Below are 22,047 nucleotides of genomic sequence, written 5' to 3'. Positions count from 1 at the left end.
TTATGTATCAGTAGCAGACCTTGTTCAATAATAATATTCTTTGCCTTATTTTAACCAAATGAATAGGATTTGCCAGATCACTCATATTAGGTTTCTGGTAACTAATCTTTCACAGAGTAGTATATTTGCTCTGAGATCCCTTCCTGTGATTGTTCAAACTTTTAGTGTGTTTTGCATTGCATTTGCAAGTACTACTTGACCCAAGTCTGATATACTGCACAGCCAATCTGGTAACCAAACCCCAATCTTACCACTTGTGGTTAAGGAGGGGCCTCCATGTGGAGCTCCTATTCAGTTAATAGATGAGTGGACGTTTGCATCAGTTTCGCACAACATTTGAATACAATAGCCTTTACAATGGAAAATTGACCACAGCTCCATTCGATTTGGGAAAGCACCGTCATTCTCTTTGGCTCTCTGGCTTACGAGTAGCAACGTAATTAACTTACGTGTTAAAATTACTTTTCTAAAGGCTATAACCCTGAAGCTGCACTTGTTACTCCCTGAACTCCTATTTCACATACAGAAAGATCAAATTTGTGAAACCAGTGAAGAAATATATAGGCCTGGCAGACAAACAGACATCTCTACCTGTACGCATTCAGCCGTGCTCCCATGAGTGACGTAAAACTTTGGAACAATGCTTTACCCTGCAAACCAGCTAAATCGAAATGGGACTAATAAAACCTTTACAGCATTGGCAAAATTATACCAAAACAGAGACTGATTCTGTCTGTAATCAAAGCAGCAGCACAGTGAAACACCTCAAACATTTAGCGCCTGTATAACTATGCAGTGGATATACAGACATATGCAGACACATATTTAACCTTATCCAAACCATGTAAGATATGATTTATTTTTAATATATAAATACTTTTTATCATTACATACCTGCAGGTACAATGACTCTCCGCTCATTGGTTGTCATGTTGGGGGGAGGGGCATTCTTCTCATCCATGTAGTTTCCATAGTTCATCTGAGATGCATCGTTACCCCCCACAAGCTTATTGCATTTACCCACACTGCAGTCCACTGGAGACTCCCTGCTACACAAACACACACATACGAGGAAGTTAAAAATAATATTTAGCAAAATAAATTGGGTGTTGTTTTTTTTCAGTCATTGACTTTGGAATGGAATAGATAAGCCCTACACTAGCCAGGGAAAAGTTCACTGAAGATTAGAGGCAACAAGTGAAGGTTAGCTCTGGTAAAGAAATGGTCTGTTAAATGACAAATGACAATACATATAGTAGCAGCTGTAGTAATGAACACCAATGTCTAATATGTCTAATAAAGATAGATACAACTCATATCTCACTAAACACTAAAGCATGTAAGGAAGTGGTTGTCATGCCATACCTGGATCCATTCATGTGCTCATATTCTCTCTTGACGTTGACCCGCACTGGCTGGTTGATCCACTCCTGCTGTGGGGGTAAGGGGTTGATTTTGTGGGTCTGGCCGTAGTCCTGTGTGCCAGATGCAGTCATGTCTGTCTTCGGGAGAGGGGCAGCAGCAGCGTACGGAGGCTCAAATAGGGACTGGTCTTCACTCACCACTGATAGCGCCTCCTGTAGGTGGAAGGAACACATACTTGGTATGTCTTTCTCGACTCATTTTAAAAGTGCCAGTATGTGAGTTCCCAAATAGGCCATATACAGCCATCCTTAAACAAAAAAAATCCTTCAATATTTTGGGAAATAGGCTTATTTGCTTTATTGTAGAGAGTTAAGTCTGTCCGTTTCACTTAAGGCTACCACCACCAGCTGGTTGGCTTAGCTTAGCATAAAGCCTAGAGGAAGGGGGACGCAGCTAGCCTTGCTCCATCCAAATGTAACAAAATACACATACCAACACCTCTAAAGTGTACAAATGGTTTTACGTGGGCTTATGTGCTATTTTTTTGGGCACAGTGACTTCCTGGAGTCTGCTGGTTGATTGGCACACAACTTTACACTTTTTTGTACATATAAAAGAAATAAGATATTAAGTGTTAATTAAGGAGTTTTAGAGGTTCACAAGCGTTTTATTTAAACAAGCTGTTTCCCCCTGCTTTTTAATGCTAAGCTAACCTCCTGGCTGCAGTTTCTTATTTAACAGACAGGTATGACAGTGGTATCAATCTGTTTTTCTAATTCTCTGCAAAGAGGCATATTTCTTAAAATATCTATCTATAATATCAATTGTTTTCAGTAGTAAGACATAGTCATGTAATAAGAATGATAACAATAAACTCACAAACATGAGTAGATACAACTCCAGTCTTTCATTTTACACTACCCGGAAACCTGTGATGTCAAATTTTCAATCTCTTGTGTATTTTTTTGTTTACAGCAATTATGTGTAGTTATGGGTCATATCGTAGTCTGGCATCCTAAGTAGTTTGTGTACACAGCCCACGGAGCAACTGTAGCTTCCTGTTGATGTTAGGATGACTTCAATCATGGAGTACGACAGAGTTGTAAGGCTCGTCTTTACCCACGTACTGGTTTACCGACATTATCATTCAATACACACAGCTGTTCTACCAGTAAAGGTTGGACATTGGATCGCAAACTCTCATGTTTACTGTATGGGCTGACAAATAAAAATATTCTAAACCAAATCTTTCCAGATTGCTGGTTGTGTAATATTTCTCTTGCTCATTATCAGTTCTTAACTTGGACCCAAAACTTCCGTGTCATGCCCTGATGTGTATGTCTTGTCTGAGCGTTGGGCTTCCCTCCACAGCTGAAGACTCAACAGAAGCAGGGGGGTCACTGCTACAATGACCCCTCTGCTGTAGCTCAGCTGGAGCAATGTAAGTTTATTAAAGAAAACAAATGCAGAAACGTGTGGCTGGCCAAGATATTATGTGGTTTCCAACATGCTCCTTGTGTAATGTCTTGGAAGTAAAGCATGGATTGTGTACTTTGAGGTTTACATTTTAACATACAGTTGTCACCGCTAAGTGTTTGACGATGAACACAGTTGGGCAATGTCACCATGTCAAATCGGTGCCAGGCAACTTTTAGTTGGCACAAAATGGGGATCCTGCTTATCAACAACTTAAAGAGTCAGCCTTTCTTATAATTGGTCCATCCATCATTGTTTAAAACAAACAAACACAAAAATAACAATGAGTCAGAAAATCAAATGAAATCATTACAGTCATATGCTTCTGCTAGGGATTAGGCTCGGGTCTGATGCACATCTGGATCTGATAGGATCTGATGGCACAGCTTAGAACGAGACGTGTCTAATTCCCGTGGACTGAATTATTTCATTCCAAAATGCCACATATCTGCTTCGGGGGGAAAATGCTACTTGATATTCATTGATCAGTATTTCCAACATGTAGCCGTTTGCATTCTCTAAAATGTTGCTTTCATGAAAACAAAATCCTCAGGATCTCGCATAACTTCAGTATAATTCCATTCTAAGACATTTCATACAAGTAGAAATAGTTCACTTATCCCTGTTTGGATGATAAATGTTTCTTTTTATAGCAAAAGTTTTACAACAGATACAACTACAGGGTGACTATAATAATGTTTGTGGACTTGGATAATGGATACTTTGATACTGATTGGCAGCCACTCAATCCGTGCTTTTCCTTAATTAGCATACTAAAGTTGAAATACTTCTAATTAATATTTGAAACCATCGCAGATGCTACAGGTGAGGCCTTTGCTCTTTATCATTCATTTTCTCAAGTGATGTTGACCTTCGCAGTGGAAAAAGGTTTTAATTTGTAATTGCTCTGTAGTGCCCTCTGTTGTAATGCCACAAACCCCCTACTGACTGTGTCTGCACCAATCAAAGTATGGATACAAAGATTTACAAAGTGTGACAGCTTGTAGACACCCTGGAATAAAAAGCACTTGTCTTCTATTTAAATAATGTGGTGAGGAGTGAGTCAAGTCAAACTCCTTTTAAAACACGAGATAAATCTTGTTCACACAGTTAGAACCAGATTTGCCTATGAGACATATCAAATAAAAAAATGTTTGTATAGGCCTATACTACTATGTCAATGAAATACTACTCTTTAGGGTAGTTTAAAAAAGCTCAACCTCTCCGGAGCGTTTAACCATCTCGCCAGAATTAGATTTTCCAGTGATTTCATCAGTTGATCCATCATAGTCTGAACCCTGGCAGCAGGACTCACTATCTGAGCAGAACACACCAGCTAGTCTGTGGATGATAAAGTGTAGAAGAGTGAGGGAATGTCTCATTACAGCCTGATAAGGGTTTACTGAGCTATTATGACTGTTGCACGTTATATTTACAGTGACATATCAGCCTGTGCAATTGAAACTATGATTGGCAAGTGGTGTGTGCCTATTTAAGATTGCAGATGTTGTTGTTGTTTTTTTTTTTTTTTAAATAGGATCACACCACTCTTATGAAGAGAAGCTGAAAGGATGACAGACCAGTGCCTTCTTTCCAGTATCTGCATGGAACACACACATACTGCCAAAGAGCTACAGGCGGTTTTCTGTCTCTCACAATGTCCACAGATAATTTTCCACTCTTAATCTAGATGAATTTCTCCCGAGGACCATGTCTCAACATAATCACTAAAAACTCTATACAAGTCCTGAGTCAAAAAGTTTTCTGTTCTTAATACAATTTTTTTCTGAAAACAAAAATAAGTAATAATCTGACTTCTATTTTTGCCATATATCGTTTTGCAGTGCCACAGACAGAGTGGGGGAAAGTTTTAAATAAATAATAGCCCAGCTGTTAAACGGCACCATTAGAAGCATTGTGTGCGTGTGACACCTGCTGGGAGCCACCTCTGTTCGGTTTACATCAACCAAGTATATCTCTCCAAATGCGTCACGACGCGTCTGGAGCAGACTGGATATATGCAATAGCTCCACATCCAGACTTCACGTGTGATTGGCGTTCACACACACAGCCATCTAGCAGGAGCCACCCAGAGGGGGGCATTCCTGTCCTTTGTTTAAGGAGGAAGAGGAAACCTGTCAGGAAAAGATTGTCTGGAGCAGGAAGCTCTCATGGCTAGAGAGCCCTTCCTTTCTTTTAGCGAGCATGAATGCAGCTAGCAGCCAGTCATTTACACCCAAGGATTCAATTATGATTACATTAATTATGACAAACGTCTTGCTTTGTTACAAACATCCAGGCTGAGACATTAATGTCCTCCTGCATCATGGCTTTCGTCCCCGATACATAACAAAACAATCACAGCGCTGTGAGCGGTGAATGACGGGACTTTAGTGCAGCCTGACATTTTTGTCTGGCCAACGTTTGCACTCTTCCAAAACTCACACCACACCCAGCAGCCACAAACCCGTTACTTTACATTTCTCAAAGAAACTGCAACAATACGAGCAAATGCAGACTGCTGCATTCTTCTGAGCTTACACCGGAGGACACAGACTGAACGCATCGCAGGGTGAACTAATAGGGACTTGCCATTCAACATCTGGTGGCTGCAGCCATAATGCATCTGGAATTTGACTGTCGGGGCCAGTAGCCAAAGTTAATATAGACCAGCGCTCTTGACTACCAACATACCATTTCAAAACAGTTGTGTAACTATATAAGGAGCAAGCCAAGGTATCATTGTAAAGCATGTGGGTTTTAAGTGTTGCAAACAGAGCAGTTACCGCATGCAATTACCAAATGACAGCCTTACACTTTCACAAAACCTTCGGCGCAAGGGAGGGTGAGACGTTACAATATTCAACAGCAACAAAGAGAAAGATAGATTATTTCTTGTGTAAATACCAATCCACCACACTTTTTTGACCCATGGCAGGATCTTCGGACCGAACCGGGCGACGTGCCACACCGCTGTTGCGCAGCTCGACACATCGTATCCAGCGGCACATCCTGCCATGGCTATTGCTCAATCCCCGCTGCCCAGACTAAACCAAATCGTTGAACTCGTGGATTACATATACCTATATGAAAGTACATTGAGCGTAGGTTCTGAAATAAATAGCCACTCGATCCTTTATGCCTTTCCAAAGGTGCGTAATTGTGCGCTTATTGGTCCCCAAAATCCAAAGCGTGATTCTGATTTAGCCTTGAATCCACATCGTAGTGTATCCTTACAACCAGGCAGCTTATTGAAAAGGGATACTTTCAAAGAAAGAGGAAAACGAAGGAAATCTGGTTACCGCTTTCAGACCGAGAGAAAAAAGCCGCTCATCGTCGTCAGATTGGAGGTCCCAGCTCACAGACCGACACAGAGGGGCATTTCAACCCTTTGCTTAAAAAAAGGAGGCGCAACTCCGAAAAAGCAGTCTCCCACAAACTCATACACCCCGTTCTCCACCCTTACCTTAATAGTTCCGTCCATTTTGCGCAATTTTCAGCGGACCCCGACAATATCCCAAACATGACACGCTCCTGAATTAATTCCAGCCCCCGGTATGCGGCGGAGAGAAAGAGACACTTTTACCGGATTGAGTTTTTTCTTTCCTCTAAATTTGGGAAGTGAAGTCACCACTGTTGAGAAGGTTGAGAAGGAAGCTGTGTGTCACCGAAAGCCCTGCCTTCAAAAAAGCAGGATACTGTCCCAGAGAGATAAGCAGGGAAAACAATTGAGTGTTCGCTCCACTGTTATGTTTTTCTGCTCGGAAATATTTACAGGATGACTGCCTGCGTTGCGCACAGCCATTGCTGTGTAGCCTGCTGTAGAATAGGCTCGTGTTTTGCTTTCCCAGTTGTGTCACATATGGTGTGGAAGGGTTTACTATTTGTCCGATTTATGAATTATTTCTGCACACATTTAACTGAGGTTTTCGATAATGAGGTTTAGTGTCGCAGGACATATTTAAGTTATGTGATCCCACGTTTTAGAGCGCTTTCTTGGTTCACGCCTACACTTCAGACGTGCATCTCGCCATGACTCCATCCCTCTGTAAATCAGTATATTCTCTGCTTTATCCTATATCCCATAGTGAAAGTGATACATTAACTAAAGTTTCTCTTTGAATGTGGACAGATGTTTCTCTCAGACTTACTGCTGATAAAGCTCTAAATCAAGACAGGAGAGAAACTTGAACACCTTTTGCAGGAGTGGCAACCTTGTCTTTTTTAATGTTACAACTCTCTGTGAAGTTTTCCTGAGACACCATTAAAAAAAAACAAGCATTCTGCTCCTAACCGCACTACAGTCTGAGGGTCTGCTCTACACGTGTGCGTCTGCTGTTCAGCGCACAACTGAATGGATGAAGGCAGCCTGCATTAAAAAAAAAGCGCATTTGAAAGGGGGCTCAAATGCAAATTGTTGATATTATTTGTATTATTGTTATTATTGAGTTTGCCATTGTTATTCAATGACGTACTGTATCTACTCGCCTGAGCCCCCAAAAAGAAATCCCCTAATCCCTACCCCCACATAGGTATTTTTTTTTTCTTTTCGTCTGCCCTATGAAATTGCCCTCATCAATTCAAGCATAATTTGAGTGCAGATGCTAGACATGGAGCCAGCTCAGAACGTGACCAGACCAATAACACTACAAGAAACGTCCATTTTCACAGCACATTCAGCATTTCAGTGATATATAAAACATATAAATCTAACGAGTAGATAACTTAGATTTAAAGGAAATCCATGTTCCAGATTATACTATTTTAATAGTTTCAGTTATTAATTCTGAGTAGATTAGCGATCAATTCATCACTATCAAGAAAATCACATTTGATAGGAAAATACTTTTCTTTTAACCAAGTGACTGGATCTCATTATACTTCCAGTATTAATAACGCTTAACAATACTACAATACTACAGTGGAGTTGAAATCATGATGATGATGATGATGAATATTTTTTGCAGTGTTGGGGTTCGAGTGGCCAAACGGAGACTGCGCCTCCACAAGGACTGACAGCAGGGCCGGCCTGTCTGCTCTCGACTTGGGGGTCTGGTTGGGCCGAGGGCCCCCACCCTTGGGACCACCACATCTGGATCCTGCTAAGGGTCAAGGCTTCTCCTGCCTGAGGCCAGTTCAGACTCGTGTAATTAAGGGAGACACCTTGTTTAACTCTTGAGTGACTGGTTTGGTTTCTTTCTTTTTCTGTTTTTCTATACATTCCAGTGTCTGAGGTTTTCAAAGAGGCATTTTATTTTAGGAAGATTAGTGATAAAGTGGCAAATTTAAGAGAGCTGGTGATTCAACATGTGACCAGTAATAGAACCAGTAATAGAACCACATCTCTTAAAACACCCCACTTTTTTTTAGTTTTATACTGTGATGTGGGTCTTTGGATTCATGTCATTAGGTTCCATTAATAAAAAGGCAAGCGTACGATCCACTAGAGTCCACGCAGTGTTATGAAATACTTTCCAGGATGCTTTTCAAATGACACAAACCCCTTGTGTTTACCTGACAAGTCTGATATTCTAATCAAACAACATTTCGCCAACAACTTGCCTCAGACAAGATCACTCCCTCTCTGTATTAAAATACCTGCCATCCCACTCATACCTATTAGGAAGACTAGGGGTCCAGGACCTACCAAGACCATAATGAATACAGTGGTAACAAACATTTTGGAAGGCCAATAAACAGATGCAGGTTGGTTTATACAGTGAACCACAAAACATCTGGCTTGACGCTGAAACTAGACAGCCAGACATTTCTTCCTCCCTGAGCCAGTAGCTCCTCTGTCTCTCCGCTAGGGCAACCAGCCAGAGGTGGGCGGACACTATACAGAGTTTATGTTGAGCCGTGTTTCAATTGTTAGGCCCAGTCTTCGTTTTTTGGCTCATAGGAAGATTTGATGTATGGAGAATTTGATTAGAGAAGGTAAGTATTGGGAGTTTTATTTGTCGCATAAGCCAAACAAGTCAGAACAATCTGTCAAAAGGGAAATACTGTATAAACAGGGACAAAAACTGTATGAGGTTTATTTAATCAGACATATTTTTGTTAACAGTGTATTGTATTCAAGACATTTTTTTATAGTGTAGTCTACGAATTGTAGGTTGCACGTACCTCATTTGATAAGTCAAAGTTGGGGTGGGGAATTACTTCCAGTGCTGAGTGTTGTGAGAGACTTTTCCAAATAAAAAAACAGCCCCAGTCAATGTGAGCCTGCTAACGTTGGTGTTTATTAGACATCAGACTTGTATTCAGATCATTCCTTCTCTCTGTCAAAATACTGAGGGCAAAAAATGGAGTCTGCAGCACATATAAGCACGAACTGTCTGGCCCCTCGCTCTAGGCCATAATTAATTTGAGATTTATTTTTATTGGAGAGTTCCAGTCTCGCCTGGCCTTAACCAAACAAAACCAAATGTTCGGCCGTGGATTCGCTTGAATGAGGAATATTTCTTTAGATTTTGTATTGAGGCGTGCCACATTCTGACCAATATCTCCCTGAATGTGAGTGAGCCAGTGAGTGCAGCACTTGCACGCAAAAAGTACACGCTACCCTAAATCCGAGCAGAATAAGAAAAACAACATTATTGGAATCAGAACAAACAGAAATAATCTAGGCTGCATTTCCACAGCAAATCAAAGCAGCTATGAGATGCAAGCACTGTAAAATTGAAAGATAACTTGTTCCATACTCAAGTCCCACTAACCTGTTTGTCCCTCATTGCCCTCCTTTTCTTTTAGGGAGCAGAAATACTCAATTAAGAGCATATTTTCTCCTCAAACATTCCGCGCTATTCAACTCTTACAACAAATCAGGAATTGTTCTGAGGCCTGAAACGCCGAGTCTTTCTGCAGTGGCACAAACGCTGTGGCTGGATGAAAAGAGCCCTTATTCAAAGGGGGAATAAGTCTTCAAAACATTAACAAGTCGCCCTTTGGAAACATTCCTTGATTATGAAGATATTACTTCAGCTTGCCTCTGCACAATGGCTCATTTTAATAAGGCACAATCCGAGTAGTCACCCTCGGAAGATTATTATGATGGATGTGAGCAAACGTCATGCTGCCAGATTAACTGACTAACTAAATGCGAGCAAAGTACCTACACGGTGAAGTTGACATGATGTGGACATTACATGGTCATACACAAGGTTTTATATAAAAATATATATATTTAATGGCTTCAGTGCCTCAGAAATGTAGCAGTTGCAGGTATTCACGCTGCGCCATGTGTGACGCGATGTCGTTTTTTATGTGAAAACCAGATGTGCGCTGTTTGCTTTATTTACATTCTCAGGACTGTGGTGAGGAGAGAGAGAGCGAGAGAGAGAGAGAGAGAGAGAGAGAGAGAGAGAGAGAGAGAGAGAGAGAGAGAGAGAGAGAGCGAGAGAGAGAGAGAGAGATTCATGACGTCAAACATAATAATGAGCCACAACAGCAGCATTTTTAAGACAAAAAAAAAAAAATCGACAAAAGTCGAATCGATCTTGGCACTTCAGATAAACCACAAAATAGCCACATTTCGACAAGTGACTTTACAGCGTAAACTTGCAGCCGTTTAAGGTGGCAATCAAATGTAATAAGCACGGCATCTGTGCAACGATACTTCTACTCTTCTATTCTACTATTATCATTTTGCAAGAAGAAGCCTTTTTTTCTCCTTTAAAATCAGCATCAGCAAATTAACTGTAAACATGTAGCCTAATACTTCTTTCTAATAGAAATAATAATAGGTAATAATCACTGCTTAACTGATTGTTTTAACACTCTTAAACACTGTAAGACTGGAATGACTTGAATATGAGGAGATATGGTTGGACATCACAGCCTGAGTTAAAAAAAAAAATGAAAGGACCCCCAGTTTGTCCCTCCAACATTACCTGATCGAAGAGACGGTGGTGTCTTACCTTGACGTAAGACGACGTGTCAGGGACAGTTTGAAACATGTCTACTTGACAGACAGGCCCAAGGGTGCTCAGTGTCCAATGGGCCCTGAGAAAAGGAAAATATAGAGAATTAATAATAACTTAACAACATTAGTATTTTTTTTTCGATTGTATTGTTTTATTTCTATATGTAGCCTGTTGTTTTATTTGTTATACATACAATACATTTTCTTGTTGTCAGTAAGACACTTACACTAGACAGCTGTGTGCTGGACAGCGTACATTCACACAGTACCGCGGGTTTTGTGAATTTTCACACATGGGTAACCACTTCCATCAAAATAAAGGGAAAGTCAAAGTATGTCTGACTGTACACATCACCATTTGATTCATTCATATCGATGCCTCGTTTTTCTCCACAGTGGCCAGAGGTATTAGACACGGGCAGGTTTTTAATTACCACTGTGCGTACATTAACAAAACCAATGTATAGCCTACACCACTAACCTACTAGTAACACGAATGAATGACTCCAAGTCGACCAATAGGAGCTGGGCAGCAAGAAGAAGAAGAGGGCCCCATCCCAACCCCCATCACGTTTTCCCCTAAAGCTTACCACATATTGAAACACTTTTCGCTTTAATAAGTGCAGCTTACAAAGTCTAGGGTGAAAGGGCACTTAGAGGACGGTGTCTTTAGCCCTTCCCTCCTTGTGTAATTATTAGGAAGGCAGCGGCATAATGGTTGTTATATAGACTGTGTGATAAAGCAAATGAACGTATATAGACCACTATATTGGCATTCAGGACGCACCACTAAAGTAAAACATATCTTAACAAGGCCTATGGGACATCATTCTCCTGTTCAGTAGCATGTGTGCTCTGACCTGTCAGGAGGATTATAAATATACAACCGTGAGCCTTTTACCGACTCTGCATTTGAGCGTAATTAGTGTTAGATGCAGACGCGCCCTTGTGATCTTGTGCCAATACCTGACATGGAAATTCAACGAAAAAAAGAGAAAAATTATACAATAAAGAAAAGGACGTATATCTTCCTACACACGATCAGGGGTTTAATAGCACTATAATTTATCTTTTTTTACAGCACAATTTCACGTCCAAGTTTTCAGTGAATTCCTGCCCCATGATAAATTAGCCAAGAAAGAGAGGGATTATATGTGAACGTGGCACGGCTTAATGTAGACGACCAATGTTTTTTTTTTTTTTTGTTTTTTTTTGGTTGTTGCTTTTTTGTCTTCTCGGCTCCTGCAGGCAAACGCAGGGCTCGCCTCATAAAGTTTCCCAAATGCATCCAATTTCTAAGCGGTAAAAAGTGCATAGGACACCGCATCTGCAGCCAATTAGGCAGAGGAGGACTGGTGAATAACGGCGTGAACCTCCCTCCGAGACAGCCCCGTGGGCCGGGACCCCTCTAGTGTTACATTTTAAGCATCTTACCTTGCTGTTATCCATCATAAACGAGAGCCAACTGATTTTGAGCTAATACGCATTCCATTTGTTTCATCTTACATGCAGACTAATTCGACTAAAGCCTCCTAAAGTGATACAGCGAAGAGGTGAGCTGACAAAAGTTCAGTATTTTTTCGATTGCAAAGCCCATATGTAACTCAGACCTTAAAAAAAAGAGTTAAACTTTGAATAACAAGACTGAACCAATAAGACACACAATATTTGAAATAGAGGCAGATTCATACACTTTCCGAAACATCCGCTCTTTTTTTATATCAATGAGGTGCAATCTGTTTGTTGTTTTTTTTAACAATGTGACTGCGCATCAACAACAGCAATAAAACAAGTGGAAATGATTTATAGTGCTCCTGCATGGACACCTTTGCTGCAGAGTTTGTCTGAGAAAAGACTTTTAGCAAACGCAAAGTGTTATTTTTCTCACTCACCTGTCGTTTTTCTCTCGGTCGTTATATCGTTTTCGATCAAATCACTCCTTCGCCAATTCTAAACAATTAGTCCCGTCCAGGCAAAGCCAAAGCCGTTTTCTAATAATGATGACAGTGAGTTATATTTTTGAAAGGGGCTGAAAAGGAGCGCCGGGTGTATGCATGGAAATGTTGCTGAGATGGGAGAGTCGCGACCAATGAGCAGCGAGAGAAAACCTCCCCTTGCCTGCCGTGTGAGGCCACTGAACCATGAAATAAGGGGAAAGCAGAGAGAGTAAGAGCGTCATAAATCTGCTTTATAAAGTATTTTGGTAAAAGAAAAAAATCTGTATATGTATATATATATATATATATATATATATATATATATATATATATATATATAGTATATATTGTAGATGTCTCAATAGTAACTAGTATTCATTTGTGATTAAGTTCACACAACACTGCAGATATCGGAACAGCGGGGGTGTATGTGGTTAAACTGCTCTGTGGACAGTCAGAGAACTTCAAAAGCCCCACAAACATCATTACAAAAACGTAATAATCCTCCAAGAAATGTGATTGCACTTTCTCTCACCTTCTCTCACCTTCTCTCCGCAAATAAAATGGGGAAAATGGTATTTAGATGTATTATAACTACATAAATCACTTTATCTGACTTTTTTTTCCTAATAAAAGATCATTCGCAAGGGCAAGCTTGATCTACAGTAGCCTATATCTGGAACATATAGAGCATCTTCTTGATCCTCACACCTCTATAGCCTACTCTGCAAAATATCTGTTCAGGTAGGAATACAGCCTGCTATTATGCTGATTTTAAATCAGTACAGTGAATTTTAATAGTCATCGGCAGCATGCACTCAGGAGTTTCTCTGCAGACATTCATTCATGTTCCTGTCTGTCCTCGTGGTGACAGTTCCCGCAGGAATACAACCAGCAGCACGAGTTCCTCTGCAGTGGGTTTGTCTTTTCCTGCTCAGTTGACCCCACTCAGTTCACTAACTTCATTTCCTTCACATTGCTGCCCTCATCTTCGAAGAGTCCCCCATAGGATGTGGGGCAATTCACGGTGAGGAAAGTCGCCCAACCATAGCATTTTACAGCCTCATCAAGGTCGCTATTTCACGCAGAGCAACCAAAGTGAAACAGAGAAGTCGCCTGTAACGTTTTTTTTTTTTTTTTTTTTTTGCATTTGAAGGCCCTAACACATGCCAAGGATGAGTGTGAGTTGTGGGATCTGTTGCTGTACTTTGGGCCTATTCCATGTGCTCATTTGCAACAAGCATCCATCATAAAAACATTCATTTATTTACTTTTTTGCTCATGATTAGCCTACTTTATGTGTTATTTTTTGGCAAATAGTGAGGTAATGACAGAAAAAGTCTGGAAAATTTGGAAGAAACAAAATAACGGCACTCCATTGTGTTAAACAATCACTTATAAAAATAAGACGAAAAATTACACTGACTGACTTCACCGATTTGTTACAGTGCTGGGGGTCATCTGGTAAAAAGGTCGTCTCTTTCATCACCGGCTAGACCTTCTGTTTGTGGCACCACTTCCTAATGCAATGATTAAAAACAACAACACTGATAATAGTGTTCCCAGCAAGAAACAATGGACGGAAATCCCAACATCCGTTTTACTGAAAAATGGCATTCATGCGCCTGCTGTGTTGCCTTCCTCAGGATACAGTAGAAGAAGTTTTCTAACACATTTGAACAGCAACTATTAAATTCTCCAAAAAAAAAAAATAGTTAATATTAATACTAATAAAGGTAGAGCCATTAGCTGTTTTAATAGGACACCAGACTAAGTGAAGTTTGCCCATTAACCAAAAACAGCTTTTGATGGTTATAAGTCAAGAGCTTATTATCAGAACTCATTTTCAAATGCGCCATCAGCATTGAAAACATCACATTTTAAGTTAAATCCCATTTTCAATTTAGAATGAGAAGAAACAGGTTGCTATCTACTACAGCACTGAAAAGAAGACTTAATATAAGTAATTTTGGATATAACTGTTTCATAAGGACGCCCACTCTTCTACGTGTCAGTACTAGACCTATTTCAGAGTCCATTCATATCTGAAGTTCATTATTAGTGCCTGTTTAACCTATCAAAGGTGGTTCAACTGATCCACTGTGACTGTCAACATTCTGATTGCTTTGTCCTATGTGTCAACACTCTTTCTTGAGTTTTTTTAAGGAGTTGAAAAAAACGAATATATTTGCAAATTGCCTGGTTGTTTCATCAACTCTTGAGTCTTGCACCATCCAGGACTTCTTGTTTTTGCCATGGTATTGACATTACATGTGGAATGTGGCTGTAGGGTAATTATGCCTCTTGGTTTAGGACTCACACAAGACTCCCTGTTGATTGTCTTTCAGGATTATTTAGCATATATATGCTTTCATATTGTTGACAGAATCTCCTCCTGTACTTTTTTTTTAGCAAACTAAATCTCACTTTGCAGTGAGGCCAAACAATCTGCCATCAACAGTTTCCCATATGCAGTCCACTGCCAGTCTTTCCACACTGGTATGTTAACATTTCAAAGCTCATTCTCTTGGGATTCCACCAAAAACACTTGTATTTGAGATGATGTGGGCAACCTACAGACATCTGCGATTACATCGCCCAGAGTAAATGAAGCTCCTTACTCTGAACTGTAATGAGTTATTTATTTAGTTGAAGGAGCTACCGAGAGATGATCTGAAGATGGAGATCGGTCTCATTCCAGACCTTTTTTTTTTTTTTTTGTTCCTCTGGGAGAGAGAAAATGGCAGTGTGGCACCAGGGAAGGCAGGGCAGAGTATCAAATATTTTCACGCAAGCTTCCAGGCAGTCATGGGCCAGACATGGAACAGCACAGGACTCATGTTAAAAAAGAGTGGGAGTTCTTAATATTTGTATCATTTTTATGTATTGAATTACAGTTTTAAAGATTTAACCGAGGCCTAATAGAGAAACAGGAGATGTGTTTCATGATACCATGGTAACACAACAGACACCCCCTATCTACACTATGACAGACTGCAGTGATGCCAAAGCTACAGCTTCTTTTGTTGCAAGACAAAGATAAGAACAGAGTTGTGGTGATTTGCCAAACTTTAAAAGATACAACCCAACAACAAAATTCAAAGAAACCTATCAAAACTCTTACTCTGCCTGTCCATTGAAAATAGCTCACACAGAGTGCAGACAGCAGCCCACTTGTGTGTGTGCTGATAATTAGCAAGGGGAAGTATTAAATTAAAGCAAGGCAGTCATTTTATGAGGCAAGCATTTATGAAGGTAATAGCATCCCTATAAATTAACGACCTCCCAATGCCTCCTGATGTGTTGCCACTCATCAGGTCCAGAGCAAACCACGGATACATCCACTATGTGACCTCATCCGTTCAGTCTTGGTATTCTTGCCCCCGGGGGTTGTGCTTAGATGAGAGCTTGGGAGAGTGGTGGTTTGTGGAAGGACATGTGGTGTCGAGACAAAATGCATGTTATCATTGCATATAATATGTTCTGGTATGCATTTAATCAAAAGAAAAGAGAGTGTATTTGGGTCAGTGTCTGGCTCTCTGCTTTATACATCTACAGTGTGTCCATATAATCAATTTTCACAACATTACAAAACACGGTGAATTTCTCTTTTCTGACAGTGTATACATGGATTTCCCAGACCACTTATCTTCTGTCAATTCAGCTGTAAGTGTGGACACACCCTGCCTCTGGTCCAGACTGGGCATGGGAAACAAGGTGCTCACTTTACGTTTTAAATCAATCTTGGTTGCCAGGAGGTAGTCATCCCTACATGAACAACATAAGGCTGAAATAAAGCCTCTGAAAATGACTGCTCTTGTGGAAAAAAGCAGGGCGAGCGAGAGCAGGAGGAAAGCAGTGCCATTTAGCAAGCCTAAATCATCCCCTGCACTATAAATCCACTGACCGCTCATCATTCAGCAGCATTTTAAAAAGCCCTTAAAGAAAAACACAGAGTGAAATGAATATGCTGTCACCTCTCATTTGGGTCTGGCCCGCTGGCTCAATAAGAAAAGTGTTGTTCCCTGGAAGGCTGCTAGCCCGGGCTGAGCTCTCAGGTTTAGGGTTCACCCCTGTCCCGCATTCTCAAGGCTTTTGAGGCCTGTGTCTCTCTTTCCTCCCCCACGTCCCCCCAGACATGTCTGACAGGCTGAACTCGATGTGGGCTGCTCACCAGACTACAAAAATCATTCATCTGTGCCTTCAGACGGTCAAATCTGGATCTAATAAAGGGAGCTTGCCTATTGATCCTATTCATAGGGAAAGCTACTGCCAACTCTGACCACTGGAGGGCTCTCTGGCTCAAGCTAGAAGTGGCCAATTGAGGACTTTGGCACCTTTTGTTTAAAATGGGAGACATTATGAACAAGCAGGGATGATTAACATGTTGTGCAGATTAGCTCAGGTGATGTTTTATTTTAAAAAAAAGTCTTTAAGCTTTTAAGAAAACCTAAGTTTTAAGTTTTTTTTTTCTTTTTGTAATGTTATTTGATGGATGTACCTGTGATTTATCCAAAAACAACATATACTGTGTCCACATGTCTGCATGATAAGATGTTTGTTTCCTATTCTAAGCTGCCTTGTGGGATCATTAGGGCCAAAGATAACAAAGGCACCCTCCGTTTTTACCTGTGACACAAACAAACATGAAACAGGAAACACATGCTGCCGTGCTCTGACACAGTGCCAGCTACGTAGATGAGGGCAGTAGGACTTTGTTTTCTTTGAAACACTCAAGTGAAGCAGAATTAATGTACAGGTCGCAACAACACAAGAAATAACCTCACACGGATGGACAAGGATAGGGAGGCATCTGAGAATGAAAGAGGAGAGGGACAGCGAGAAGGAGAGTGAGTCACAGTCACTTTTTAGGGTTGTGTTTATGTGTGGGTGAGGGCACTACCCCAAACGCCTAGGCAAAACCACAGCATTCCACGGCGGGTCTTAAAGAGACAGAGCAACGCTGTCATCATGGGTATTTGGGGAGTAAAGTGTTAACATATGGTGAGGGCTATTTGAGACGGTTAGTGAGACGCACAGAAGCCAGTAGGTGGCCATGCCAGGTCTCTGATTGCATTCTGACAGAAGACCTCAACAGCTCAAACTGTATGTCATGTAGTGTATGAGGAAAAAGTAGGTTTAAACATGTTTGTTTTAATTTGGCAAAGTGACAGAAAAGGATAAAATGTCAAAAAAAACCATCAAAATTTCACATGAATTTCATTCAAAGCCAAGCAGACATTTAGTTTTTGGCTTGTGTCATGCTACTGATAAAATGATTGTTGAAGATGTACTGTATCTGCATTTCAGAGACCCAGTGATAGAGGGCAGAGTTGAGCTGTGAAACAATTGTAAGAGCAGCAGTGTGTCTTGTCAGGCTTGTGCTTGAAACTTTTCTCAATAAGTTACAAACTTTTGAACCTTTAAGTTATCTCACATAACTGTAATTCAAACAAGCTATTAATAAAATAATATGTTTCCTATGAGCTTACGTGGATCTCTAAGATTCTTGTATCAAGATCTTCTGGTATATAGTTTTAGATTCTCTTTTGTTTTTGGGATGTTTTGCGTACATCACAAACACAAACTGAAGGCTTGGTAACACAGCACTGTGAGGTGCCGTACTGAAAGCATCTTCATCCATAGACAGACAGCAGAGTGGGTGAGCAGTTTACTTTGACGACAGGCCCAGATTGCATGTAGAGGAAGAAAAACAGTTCGCTGTTAGGAAGAGAGAGAAAGAAAACGAGAAAGAAAACGAGAAAATGATAGAATTGTGTACGTGAGGAGGAAGGTGAGAGCATGGCGATGGTGTGTTGATAAACCTGTGGTTAGAGAAAGAGAGAAGCTAATGCTGGGCTATGGATGAAAAAGAAAGTATGTTAATGAGGGTGTTTTACAGAGAGGGCTTCTGAGAAGGAAAGAGAGGAAGGAAAGAGAGGATGCAGAGAAGGAAATGAAATGGAGGTTAGGGGGCAAAAAGAGAAACAGCCTGTTTCCTCCCTGAAAATCCACGGCACAATATGGACTTAACATCCTTAAACCATCAACTGAGCTCTAAAAATAACCCTGTTTCTGCACAGTAAGAGGTGGGAGTAGGGGTGAGTGAGGTGTGGGTGAGTGGGGGTGGCTGGCGGTTGGAAATGGGAATCGGCGCATGAGACTGGGAGTGAAAAGTTGGAGAGAAACAAAGAAACACCACCCTGCCAGACAGTGGTGATGAGAGATGGGCCAGAGATTGTGTGGCTGCGTGTGTGTGTGTGTGTGTGTGTGTGTGTGTGTGTGTGTGTGTGTGTGTGTGTGTGTGTGTGTGTGTGTGTGTGTGTGAGAGAGAGAGAGAGAGAGTGGGAGTAAGAGAGTGAAAGTGGAGGAGAGAGAACCCCAATCTAGACCTGAGGGACTGAGTTATCCCAGTAGCCTACTTTCACTTGGTAAACACTCTTTTTTGGAAACAGCATTTCTCTAATATTGAACATTGAATCAAATTTGATGAGGGCAGAGCATGATTCACCTGCTGACTGACTTGGGAATTATAAGCAATTTGCTAAGTTACTAGTTATATTAAAGATTTGGATTTCTCTTACAAAACATATGATGAGCTGCAGTCTTGTCTTGTGCTAGAAGCCTTTTCGTGTGACCACAATGCACTAGAAGGTGAAAAAACGCTTTGTTGCCAGCTTGGACCCAACCTTACAGTCAAAAATTTATGCAGAGAACCTGCTGCTGAGAACCTTGGGGAAGCACTGCAACCAACCACTGCATTTTCTCCACACACTCTTTCTTCTGAACAGATATGATTTGTCCTACTGATGACAAACTCCTGACTTTGGCTCTTTTGTCTCCATTCTGAGCATTTTCGAAACTCATCCAGCCTTGAAAAAACACCCCATGACCTATGTGCCATCTCGTTCATAACAACGTGTGTGCCTACACCTGCTTCTGCTGTGCCAACTCTGTCGGGCTCTGCCTAGTCTCACTTGCCAGACTTATCTCCACAGCACTGCGGAGTAGGGTCTGGTCCCTCCATACATACAAAAGCAAGGCAGAAAAAACGGCCTGGGTTGTTAGCATTTCTTTAAACCAATCACAATCGTCTTGGGTCACAGCGACAGTGTATCTGGAAATTGGTCTCAGGAAGCAACTTGTTTTGGTGGAGCATTTGCAGCCTGCAAAAGAAAACACCACATAAAATATTAAATGAAGTCAACTGTTTACACAATACAGTAACGTGAGCTATTTAAATTAGCTAGATACATGGTTAAACGTAATTTGCTCATACCAGTGTATTGCCGTGTGTATTTTGTCCATAGCAACCCATCCTCTAAGTCAGTACTACATGAAGTTTTTGTCCCTCATGTCTTTAAAAAAAAGTAATTTTCTAGCGCTATGGGTCTCTGAATCAAAACAATAGAAAAAGATGGAGGAATGCCATCATTTTGGTCAGTTTCACCCGGTTAGGATTCCTGATTGAAACTAGAGTGCGGATCGGGCCGTATTTTTCCATCCGAGCCCGGCCCGCGTCAGACAGAGCAGTAACCGAGCCCGACACAGGTAAAATCTCATTTTTTTCTCATACTAATGACACATGTACGTTTGTAGGAAGGCATTCGGAAATGTCAACAGATGAGCCATCAGCGCACACGGGGCAACAAGCACACGTTAACACAGGCGCGCACCTACATAATAAGCTTTTTTAAATTTAAAATGTTCAATGCCTTATCGCACTGATGTGACCGAGCCCGACCCGAACCCAAACATAGTTTCTAAATATCTGTCCGAACCCGGCTCGGTTGTGGTATCCATCCTCTATTTGAAACTGGTAAATACACTGAATAAAGCAGTTTCAGTTGCTTTTCAGTTCATCTGTAGAGGAGCAGCCGCTAACGTTTGCTCACCTTTTTTCTCTGATAAATTAAGATAGAGACGTTAGAGGATTTTACTGGGAGCCAAATTATTTGCAAAGATCTCCTCAGACCCAAAACAAACGGACCGAGTTTCACATTAAAAATCTGTGTTTTGCTAAATGTTCAGCAGGTCGGCGGAGGGCCTGGAGCCGAGCTGCCGCTAGCTCAGCTTGTTTCTCTGATAACTTTAGAGCAGATGTCCGATGACTAAAATCCTTCATCCACCTAAAACACATAGTAGCAAATTACCAAGATCTAGTTGTATCATAAACATGTGGCTTAAAACTGGATAAAAAACTGCTTCTGGCAGACAATCACAACGCTTGACACGTGCAAAGGGAATATGACGCCATTTACAGGCGATGGTGACCAAATGACACGGGCCATGTCCTTGATTAAAATTACAGATTTCTCTGGGTTTGAACATTGTTGGAAACATTTGGGATTTCTGGAGTGCCACGTACACTACTCAACTAAAAATATATAACATGAGATTGTTGCTTTGTTGTTATTAGCAGATATTAGCAGCAACTTTAAAACAGTAATTGGCTGAATCTACCTCTGTTGTTTCTATTACATTCGCCTCAGTCTCCTAGCATCTCATTGGTGAGTTCAGTCCCATGTGACTTATGAACAAGGAAGTTGTTGTTGTGAAGCCAAGGGGGTAAGCTTTGCTTCAGAACTCGAACCTCCTATGGCGCCATTTTGATGCTACCAAACGATCACCCGACGTTAGCATTCCATTGACTGCCATTCATTTTGACGTCACTTTGACAGCGAATAACTTTACATCTGAAGCGTTTAAAGACTTTTTTTGTCCATTGTTTATTTCTAAAGAAACACGACAATGTATAAAAAGCTCCATTACCTTGTATCTCACATTATGGCTCCGTAGCAGAGGAATTACCGTATAGTACAGGAAAGGCTCGCAGGCAGTTTCGACTTACATTAGCTGTTTAAGTTTAATTACTAATGTTAACTAGCATTTTAGTTAGCAATAATTAGCCTGTGTCCATGTTATCTCCTTACATATACCTACGCTCTTCGTCTCTGCAAGATTCGGAATGATTGAGATTTCTCTTGGCACAGCTACCAGAAGACTTACAACTTTCAGACACGTTGCTCACGTCACATTTACGTCGTCTCTCTCAGTTGGAGGCTGCGCAGTAACGCTCAGCGCTCACCGGAAAAGTGCTTCTAATATCCTTCACTGGTCTCGGTCCAGAGAAACGGGATCTGTTGGTCCATTATATACTGTCTATGTGTGAAGCTGATGAAGTGTTGGGAACATGGATGTGGTGGAGAACAGTAAAGAGCTGCTCAAGAAAGTGATCCGTCGCTTATCTCTTGTCCACGACATATCGGATCCACATGTCACACATACAGTACATGCTCATGCAGAGGACATATATTTGTAGCATGCATGTGAATTAACTTTATT

At 41.0% G+C, this 22,047-nt stretch overlaps 1 protein-coding gene across 8 annotated transcripts in view; it reads right to left on the bottom strand.

The window, feature by feature from the left end:
- Positions 1 to 12,931, bottom strand: part of fli1 (Fli-1 proto-oncogene, ETS transcription factor) — a 31,893-nt gene extending 18,962 nt beyond the window's left edge. The window contains exons 1-4 of one of the 8 annotated variants that reach the window (XM_031290777.2): positions 12,658 to 12,931; positions 10,734 to 10,845; positions 1,366 to 1,577; positions 895 to 1,046 (exon numbers count right to left, since the gene is read on the bottom strand). In XM_031290777.2, coding sequence (XP_031146637.1) covers positions 895 to 1,046; positions 1,366 to 1,577; positions 10,734 to 10,799 — 430 coding nt within the window. In that variant the 5' untranslated portion in view covers positions 10,800 to 10,845; positions 12,658 to 12,931. The other 7 variants (XM_031290776.2, XM_031290778.2, XM_031290779.2 and 4 more) reach the window with 7 other exon arrangements.
- Between the last annotated feature and the right edge of the window lie 9,116 nt (positions 12,932 to 22,047).

The sequence above is a fragment of the Sander lucioperca genome, chromosome 8 (genome assembly GCF_008315115.2).
Source record: "Sander lucioperca isolate FBNREF2018 chromosome 8, SLUC_FBN_1.2, whole genome shotgun sequence".
Lineage (NCBI taxonomy): Eukaryota > Metazoa > Chordata > Actinopteri > Perciformes > Percidae > Sander > Sander lucioperca.
This window is presented reverse-complemented; position numbering and strand designations above follow the sequence as displayed.